The sequence below is a fragment of the Amborella trichopoda genome, chromosome 11, assembly GCF_054954075.1.
Source record: "Amborella trichopoda isolate Santa Cruz 75 chromosome 11, AtrichopodaSantaCruz75HAP2 v2.0, whole genome shotgun sequence".
NCBI lineage: Eukaryota > Viridiplantae > Streptophyta > Magnoliopsida > Amborellales > Amborellaceae > Amborella > Amborella trichopoda.
Window position 1 is genome coordinate 33,171,054 of NC_142346.1, and position 9,481 is coordinate 33,180,534.

General features: G+C 40.6%; 1 protein-coding gene across 3 annotated transcripts; it reads left to right on the forward strand.

The window, feature by feature from the left end:
* The first annotated feature begins 1,875 nt into the window (after window positions 1-1,875).
* LOC18441039 (uncharacterized) lies at window positions 1,876-9,051 on the forward strand. Of its 3 annotated transcripts, none has more exons than XM_020671546.2 (15): window positions 1,876-2,498; window positions 2,712-2,887; window positions 3,053-3,306; window positions 3,530-3,587; window positions 3,935-4,053; window positions 4,168-4,212; window positions 4,528-4,693; window positions 4,871-5,202; window positions 5,394-5,468; window positions 5,611-5,776; window positions 5,862-5,919; window positions 6,028-6,112; window positions 6,266-6,652; window positions 7,033-7,308; window positions 7,896-9,051. In XM_020671546.2, the coding sequence occupies exons 2-15, from the start codon at window positions 2,797-2,799 to the stop codon at window positions 8,598-8,600; spliced, it is 2,817 nt and encodes a 938-aa protein (XP_020527205.1). In that variant the 5' UTR covers window positions 1,876-2,498; window positions 2,712-2,796; the 3' UTR covers window positions 8,601-9,051. The 3 variants fall into 3 exon arrangements, with proteins under 3 accessions (XP_020527205.1, XP_006851241.1, XP_088708218.1); XM_006851178.4 differs by having other exon boundaries at window positions 5,865-5,919; XM_088852092.1 differs by lacking the exon at window positions 1,876-2,498 and having other exon boundaries at window positions 2,528-2,887.
* Window positions 9,052-9,481: the final 430 nt, after the last annotated feature.

The following is a 9,481-nucleotide window of genomic DNA, read 5'->3' on the forward strand; positions in this document are numbered from 1 at the left end:
TTACAACTTATGAAGCCCCATCCATCTCCCTCTTCTCTCTCTCTAAAATCCCACACCTTTGACGTGAACTTTCCCAATCCATTTATTTATATATTTCTTTGCAGGACTTTTTTTATAAATAAGGGTTAGGCAACCTAAAAGAGGACAACGTCTCCAATGGGATTGAATATTGTACCTCTTCCCCCATAAATAATAAATATGTTTACTAACGAACACTATTTTTTATTACTTTAATATCATTTTACATCTCCCTTTCTCTCTCTCTTTCAAACATCATTTGGAAATAGGTTATATAGAGCCTGACTCTTTAAAGAGTCAAATTGGAGTGCACATCAAAAATTTCATTAGAAGAGGTTGTTTCGATATCTAAGTATCATCAAATTCATCATCTCGACATCAAGACATGATAAAAAAAAATTTAAAGTTTTGGAGACTAGTTGGTCGATTTTCAAAATTGTGAAGTTTTCATAAATCAGCTCGATCTACACTATTTTAAAAAGTTTAAATTTTTATAATTACAGATAAAACTATATTTTAAAATTATAACAAAGATTTTCAATATTAAAACCACATTCCTAAAGAGTATATGAAGGTGCACTCTAAAAGCTCGGCCCTATACAAACAGGACCCGGATCATTTTGCATCTCCCAACTTTCTCTGTCATGGATTTCCGACAGTGGGTGGAGGAGGTGGTGGCTTGCAGTTGTTTTAGTTGGAGAGTGGTGGGCCCACTTCGGTAGTTTCCCCGTCACTTACTTAACAAATAACGCATAAAATAAAATAAAAATACACAAAATATTATATTCTAAGTCGTTTCTTTATTGTGATGGTGACTTATGGGCGTAGTTATTCAAGAAGGAAGAGTAATGCATAAGACACTTTCTCTCTCTTCACTTTCAATGTGATGACGACTTTTGTAGAGAGAGAGAGAGAGAGGTCCCATTTGATTGGCCACTGGGAGTCGGGCTTTATCACCAAGGGGGTCCTTTTTGCCTTTTCTTTGGAATATCTCTGTAGGTTTAAAAAATTGAGAAGGAAAGGTGGTTTTATTTTTCTATGCTTTTTTAATTATTTTTTTGAGAATATTAAAGTGGGTGGAGAGAATGTGGGTGCGGCCTGCCTTGTTCAGGAATTTAACTGCATCGTGGGAGATACGAGGTCGCGGGATCCCTGACCTAGAGAGGGAAAGGAAGAGAGAGGAGCTATCTCGATATTTTCATTTTCCACAAGGTCAGTTCGGTCATTTTCCCTCGATTTAGCCAATGGAAAAGCTGGAATCGTATCTCACGAATATCGCGCGCTCATCGGACGGCTAGATGCACTCCGCGTGGCGGAGAATCCGGATTTTCTTAAATTCATTAGATCTGAACCGTCTGTTTTTAGTGAAGGAAGATACCCTCGAGTTGTGATCAAAACAAGCCGTCTTCGTTTGTTGGTATAGGGTAACCAGGGGTAGAATGGTCATAAGAGGGGAAAGCGGGGTTTCGAACGGTCGGGCGTATTCACGATATTATGGGATAGAGGAGGGGTATATGTGGTTCTCTCATTTTTACCCAAAACAAATTGGAGCGAAATTAAATTCGTTTCAGCACTCAGAGATGAGCCGCAGCTTATCCGGCCAGGACGATCGGACGGAAGAAGATACCCCGGCGCTCACGAGCCTCGATCTCCGCCGTCCATATCGGAGAGGCACGGAAAGGTATGCCTATGTGACATGTCACACGCCACGTCATCCATTCCCGAATAAGAAGGGCGACGCGACATTTGGTGGACACGTGTAAGGGATGACCACGTTTGAAATCAACGGTCATGATGCAATAAATTATCACAATCTGGACCGTTAGATATGGAACATGACGTATGATGTTCCACCCCGCTTTGTATCTGCCATGTTGAATGCTTTCTCAGGTGTCACAACAAATAACTACCAAGGAAATGGATAACAAGAGAGAGAAACGCAGGGGAACTTCTAGAGAGAGAGAGAGAGAGAGGAACCCACCTCACCCACTCCGGCCTTAAAAACCAAGCCTTGTGCACCAAACCGAGCTCATTTGAGCCATAAGTGGGCTCCAAGGGAAAGCTTTTTCAGAGACGAAGAAGGCCCCTTTTATTTCCCTGATTCTTTTCCCCGTAGAAAAAGGGCCAGATCTCCATTTTCGCCCTATTTTCTTGTTTTTCGAGATATTTTTTGGATTTGGTTTGGTTTAATAGAATCCGCATATGAATGTCGGAGCCGTTGATTGCCTGTGTAATTTTACATAGTGAATACCGCCGTCGAAAGGGAGGTATTCCGATTATTTAGCAGGAAATTTTTATGTTGTAAATTCCGGCCCTTTTAGCGGAGGTATTTCATGGCCTGAAATTTATCTGATTAAAAGTCCGGCCATTTTCCGAAGAATGATAGCACATTGATTTATACGGGACTGAAAAAACCGTGGCCGGAGAGGAGGGAAGCGTATTTTTCCGGCGACTTAGGTGGTCCTTTGGCGTATGCTAAGGTAGTGACAGGAAAAGCGAGATAGAATAAGACGATAAAGAATATAGAAAAAAGAAGACAAAGCATTTGTATTTGTGTGTGTTTGTAATAATAAAAGTGTTTGAAATGTTTATGCGATAATGAATAAAATAATAAATGAGGGGTAGAATGCGGTTTTTTGGGCTATTTAATCGTAAGCGGCGATCGCGTCTTGAAATTCGTTTCATTTTTCCAGGTCTTTTTAGTAGTTGCAGAACCGGCCGTTGTCGAAAACAGAAGAGAGAGAAGAGAGAGAGAAAGAGAGAGGGACTCAATGCTTGATGGAGAAGAAAGGGGAAGCGAAGAGAAGCAGGTACACTCTAGCGGCCGCAAGACGATCTAAGGCTTCTCCAGCGGTGAAGCTCGTTTCTGGTAAAACACGAAAACTGGTTCTTAAAAACCATGGATTCTCAATTTTCGGTTTTTTCATTTGTTGGTTTTCTTTTATCCATTGTTTTAACTCAGTTGTTAAGTATTTTCAGCATTTTTTTTGATTTTTTTTTGGGTTTTTGTTTACGGTTGGATTGGTTTTTGCAGTGTGTAATGAAGGAGATGGTGGGAGGAGAGAGATTGTATTGAGTAAGAAGAGGAGGTGGGAATCACAGGAGGATAGAGTGGTTGTTGAATACGGAGGAAGAGGACAAAGAGAGGGGGATAATAACAATAGCGATGGTTATGAAACGGTGGGTTCAGAAGAAGAAGATGATGATCTTCCTCCTCCTACTTTTGGGTCCTCCACTTCTTCTGCTACAGTAGCTGGTTATCCATGGAAGATTAAGCTGCAGGGCAAGGTCAAAATCTCTCCATTGAATCTCTCTCTAAAGTATGCTTGACCTCCTGGGAGGTCTAGAATCCAAACCTATGTTGTTTCTCTAAAATGGGTCTACCTAGAAAGCCGATAGTCATCGCTCTCTTGAAATTGTTCTGTTGAGAAAATCAATAATCCTCTCTCTCTCTCTAAAAATGGGACTCTTGAAAATTTCTCTCTCTGTGTTTTAATGGTTTTTCTTTCAGGCATGGGAAGAGGCAAACACGATGGATCGTGCCCCTGTTCCTCGAAAGCTGCGTTCAGGTACGGTAGTATCAGCAACGAGGGCGGCCCCTGTTTTCACGCCGTTTTCCTGTCTTTCTCATTTCTTCGTCTTCTTCTCAAAAAAATCCACCAAAAAAAAATCAGTTTTTTCCTCTTACTCGCAAAATTAAGGAAAAATATATTTTTTTGGCTGTAATTTTTTTTTTTTTTTTGCTTTTCTGGTTCATTTTATGGTTTATTGATTTCTTCCATGCGGGTTTTCTCCGCAGCAGAAAAAAGGAATTGGGTCCCTTTCATTTTTACTTTTCTTGTTCATTAAGCCATTTCGTTTATTATTTTTTCACTGTTTAATAACGGTGGTTTCTTCGTTTTGATTTGGAGAACAGCGATGAATAAGCGTAATCGAGAGTCAGTTTCTCCTCCTCTTCCCACTAAGGAACAGAATGGCACGGCGAGTTTGACTTCTCCTACCTGTAATGGAGGTCGAAAATCAAGTCAGAAGCAGGTCTTGTTTTGAAAGAAATAGAGTTCTTTTGAAGGATAATTTTTTTCATTAATTTCCCATATTTGGTTTAGGGAAGTTATTAGTCTCCTAATTTTTGGGTTTTCCTATTTGCAGAAGCAGGGTGGCTCTGTCAAGTGTTCAAGCTCTAAAATCCCCAAAGTATGAGCTCCAAAACCATCATTCCCTTTATGGGTCTTGTTTGTTTCCTACTTTCCTTTTTCTCTTTCTTTCGAATTGCTGATTTTTCTTATTGGGTCGTTTTTTGGTGATTTAGTTCTTATCTGGGTTCTGTTTCTCTGTTTATTGTCTGATTTCCTCTTATTTGGGCTCTATTTCTCTTTTTAGCATATCTGATTTCTTCATCTTATTTGGGTTTATTCTTCTTTTTTTTATCTGATTTCTTCTTATTATTTGAGCTCCTTCTTAATGCCTGAATTTGATTTATCCTTCTCTTTTGGTGGGTTGTTAATGCAGTTATCTATTACAACCACCAAAGTGTCCAAAGCTGAGGAGGAAGTTGCAGAGACATTATATGATCTAGCTAGAATGTTTGCTCATAGGGAGTCTTCTTCTCCTTCACCTTCTCCTTCAGCAAAACCCAGACCTGAACCAGACCTAGATTCAAAGTCGAGTCATTCAGGTAATTTTGGGGATTTTTTTTAGTGTTATTGAATGGGTCAATCTTTTTTTCATTATGAAGTGATACGCCTTTTCTTTCGTGACTCTCTCTCCTCTCTCTTATTCCTTTTTCCTATCTTTTCGCTTTTGGTTTTATACTTAACTTTTACGTTTTCTCTACCTACATTTGTCTTTGTAGGTGGGTTGTCGGTTAGAGATATGAATAATGCTGTAAAAGATATGAGTAATGGTGCTGCTTCACCGGACCCTACTATGCCCCCTTTGCCCCGCCATTCTCTCTCTACAGAGGAAAAAAAGCTACCTGATCAAGATGCGTTGAAAGAGCCAACGGCAAAATCTTCTTTGTCTTCTACCTCCAAAGCACCATTCACAAAAGAAGTATCTCTCACCGAAAGCCATCAAGAGACTAATAATTCCCACAGTGCAGTAAGTGCTTTAGACGAAGGGAATAAACCATGTTTGGTTTCAGATAATTCAAAAGTTCCTTACATGGAGAATGAATCTGAGCAGGTAAGGCTTATACTTTTCCGAAGTTCATTTGGTTTTGAATGGTGTTTTGGGTTTTTTAGTCCCATTAGAGCTCCAACTCTCTCTTTCCCTCAATGGTTTGCATAGCATTGGGTAGATGGTAAATTTTGTTGCTTTTCTTTCCGTTACTTGATGGATCCTGATGATTTCTCCTTTCTTATCTTTCTGGGTAGCTTCCACATGAAAGGATGGAAAAAGAAAGGGGACCGGGTTTGGATTTCTCCCCTACAAAGGAAGAAAAGGAAGAGGTTTTATACCACTTTACCACTTTATGCTCTATGAAACTGGTCTCTTTTCCAAGATTCATTGGAATTTTACTTTATCTTTCTCTTTCTCTCTCTCATGAGGAATTGGTGTCTCTTACTTTCCTCTTTCTCCTCTTTTTGTCAGTTGGGTATTAAAGATGGTCCCAACCATGATGAAGGAAAGGTTCAAGATCAACCCCAAAACTCAGAAAACACTAGAGATAACCAGAAACCTGCCTCTGCCTCAGCTAGTGAAGCACCCACAGGGTCAGGCAATAAAGAAAGAAGCATTGATATTTGGAAGCTGGAAGGTGAAAGCCCCCACTCAGTGTAAATAATTTGGAAGTGATCCTACGCTTTACTGTGATCTTCATTGCTTTAACCATAATGCTGCAGCAGGTGGGGCTACTATTACAGCAGAGCCATCAGTGTCCCTGTCTAGTGCCTCAAAACGGTATTATAATGATTTTGTTTGAATGAATGCTTTGTTTAATTTCATTCGTTATATTGGATACCTAGAGTTGAATGAAAATAAAATCTAAGAGAAGGGTGTTTTCTCCAGTTCTGAGCCCCCATTACAGCCATTAATTGTGCCCCCTGCAAAATTGAACCAAAACCCATCTGCGGTCACTCTTCCAACAGAGAAGGTATCAATAAATGTCACTTCTTCTCTCCATTTTCTCTCTCTCTATACATCTCTCTATCTCTCTCTCTCTCTCTCTCTCTCTATATATATATATATATATATTATATCTTAACCAAAATATCCATTATCTGGATGGACTCTCTTCCATATGCAGCCTCCCCTTTTTTCACCTCAAACAAGGCAGTCATGGAAACGCTGTGCAGCTCATGTGTACATATCACGTCTGATTGATGGGTACCAGAAAATGGAGAACCTATCATGGGCAGTAACAGTGGGTCCCATGAGAGTTCACTTGAATCAATCCAAGTCTTTCACGCAATCCAAGCCACCACCATTGACAAGAAACAACATAAGTGAGCCCTCTGTACAGGGAAACTTTTTGGGAGAGAAATCAAGCTCGATCTCAAATGGTTCAGCTCAGAAGAAGAAGTCAGCAGCCATTGAAGATCTGCAGCCTGCATCTATAGGTGTTTTTGGCCATGGTGAATTGCCCATCTTCAATGGTGGTACCTCTCAGAAACACCAGCAGCTGCAGCTGCAGGTAAGGGCCATTGTAGAAAAATTAGTAGTTTTAGTACGATTCCAAATGAATTTTTATCAATCTGCACTGTGTTATATATTGTTGCACATTTAATTTGCTTCTCTCCTTATAAGTTTGTGAAGCCCCAAATCAATGACTTCTACCGGTCTGCATCATGTCGGTGATTGAAGGCACAATTGACCTTCACATCAGTGGTTGCTTTACAAACGCATTTGCTTCAATGAATGAACACTATTAGTTTTCTGTATATCAGTGACGCTATTAGTTTCTTTCATCGTTTCTTTTCATTATATCAGTGATTGATGCACGTGATGAACATTTACATTTGGATCTTTCTGAATTAGTAAAGCCCCAAATGAATGAATTCTATCCCTCTGCAGAATATGCACTCGCCATCTCTGGCATTCTCATCGAGTACATTGGAGCCGGGCAGCAATGTGTTGGTGAGCGCAAGCATGTTCGCTGGGGATCAGAGGGCAGCCACTAACAGTAGCCACACCACAACCACAACCGCAACAGCGCAACAGCAACAGCAGCAGCAGCAACAGCAACCTCAACCTCAATTTCTCCATTCTCTTGTTCACCATCCAACTCTCCCCTTCTTCCAGAACCCCCATTACTCTTCCCACTATTCCCCTCATTTGGCGCCTCACCAGGTTAGGAAACAAGTGAACTACATCCTCCTTTCTAGAGTATGGGGTTAGGGTCATGGTGGTAGGTACTACCATGCCCCAGTTGAAGGTCACGGTCTCCATCCTCACTATCGCATTAAAAATCTGATTGGTTCTGAAATGGGTAGGGGCTTGTATTCCTTACTAATCTACATAAAAAAAAATTATAATAAAAATCCTAGAAACTCACCATTTTGTCATTGCTTTCTTTATTTTAAACTTTTTTTTTTTTCATAAATATGGTGAACAGAGGATGCCTGTCATTTCTTTGTCACGATCTCTCTTGATTTCCCTCGTTTTTCTGGCAGGGTTCTTGAAAGGAATCGTAACCCACCATTGCTTTTGCTGCTTTTTGTTTTCAATATTGGGTTTCTTTCATGTACATTACCAGTTATGTAAACAATTGAAACAACGCACCATTTTCTTGTGGCATTTTGTTCCAACTTCTTTTCTGGTGTTAGATTTTGTAAACAATGAAAGCCGACCATTTCTTTCACACTGCCCTTCTCTATCTTGAAAGAAAATGAAAACCCACAAGTTTTTTAGTTGATTTTTTTGTTTCCTGGGTTCAGATGCAGCCGCAGTTCATGGAAAAGTTCATGGAAAGCAACACTTTCTATAGCACTTTGGGTACTCCACCACAACCACAACAACAAGCCAACAACAACAGTAACAGCAGCACCACCAGTAGCTCCACCACCACCACCACCACCACCAATTCTACAAAGAAGCCACATCAACACGCACAAATCCTCTTTGGCTTTGAAGGTAGCCACAATCAACAGCAACAAATGTGGCCCCCACCAAACTCCAAGTGGCCCAATGGCGTGTCTTCAGCTGTCTACCAGGCCTTCCCACCTCTTCAGCTATCCCACCACTACCACCCATCAACGGCCCAGCAGCCTCAACATCTCTTCTCCATGGAATCCCAGCCGTCCAAACCCAAACAACTAGTACAACAGCAGCAAAAGCCCTCCTTTTCTTCTTCCTCCTCTTCGACCCTCATGGACCTCAATTGTTGCCCTCAATCCCACTTCTCCGTGATTAGCACGACAAGCCCTAACCCTAATAATCCTAATCTCAATAACCCTAGAAAAAATGAACCTGGATTCGGGTCCTTTCTCTCTCCTAATTCTCCTCATGGCTATGCTACTACATATCAAGCCATATCAGAGCTGGGTCGAGCCCAGGGCCAAGCCCAGATCCCTTTTGCCCATGGACTCCCGCCCACTCTCATGGTTCAGAGCGGTGGTAGTCATCGCCAGCAACCCAAGTAGTTAGTTGCAAACCATCATCTCTATCCTATTTCTCTCTCAAGAAATCAACTCTGCAGAGAAGAGGTGCCGAGCCAGGTCCCTCTCTCTTTGGTGAGAGACCTCTTGGTAGGGGATTAGGCTGGCGAGGGCCGGAGCAGGAGCAGCATGGCCTAGCAATGTCGATGCCAAATCATTCTCTATCTATCTCTAAGTTTGTTTCTCTCTCTCGAAGGCGGCTGGGGATTCAAAAAGCTTATGATGTTAAGAGAGAAATGCAAGGATCCTTGAAGAAGAGTTGTGGAGTTCGAGCCTACTGAAACTTCAAATTTTGACCATCACTCTCGTTGTTGATATTACATGTAGAAAGCTCTCACAAACGTACATTCTTTTCTTACTTTATTGCTGTTATGATTGTTATTGTGATTAATTATTATTATATATACATTGGTAGGAAGTAGTTCCTTTTCATGGATTCTCTATTCCTTTTCCTGTCTCTGTGCCTAATTTTTAATGCTTGCTTTACATTCTTTCAGTTTTTTGTTATGGTTGTGTTCATTTGTTCGCTGAACTTATGACCACCAAACCCTGACAATTTGATATGTATCTTGACAACTTCATCTTTTTGGCTTTTGCTTTGTGCTGCCTGTTGCACATATCTTTCAGTGGTCTTGGAATGCTAATAATGGGGTGGTGTAATAATATATACTCATCTCAGGATTTTGTTTTTCTATTTCCAAACTTGGTGTCCACTTTAAGTATTGTCAGTAAAATAAATTTAGTTTTGGGTGTGGTTTTTATAAGGCTGACCCTCTAAACAATAAAAAAAAGGGTTACCTTGAAATAGTGGCGAAAGATGTTATTTCGGTATCGGAAATTTTTGTGATGACTTGAAAATTTACTTT

Excerpts from the sequence above, each read along its gene's own strand:
- LOC18441039 (XM_020671546.2), top strand. The coding sequence starts at position 2,797 with ATGGAGAAGAAAGGGGAAGCGAAGAGAAGCAGGTACACTCTAGCGGCC. Across the intron at positions 2,888-3,052 it reads AGCGGTGAAGCTCGTTTCTG|TGTGTAATGAAGGAGATGGT; the intron begins GTAAAACACGAA and ends TGGTTTTTGCAG. Across the intron at positions 6,653-7,032 it reads ACCAGCAGCTGCAGCTGCAG|AATATGCACTCGCCATCTCT; the intron begins GTAAGGGCCATT and ends ATCCCTCTGCAG.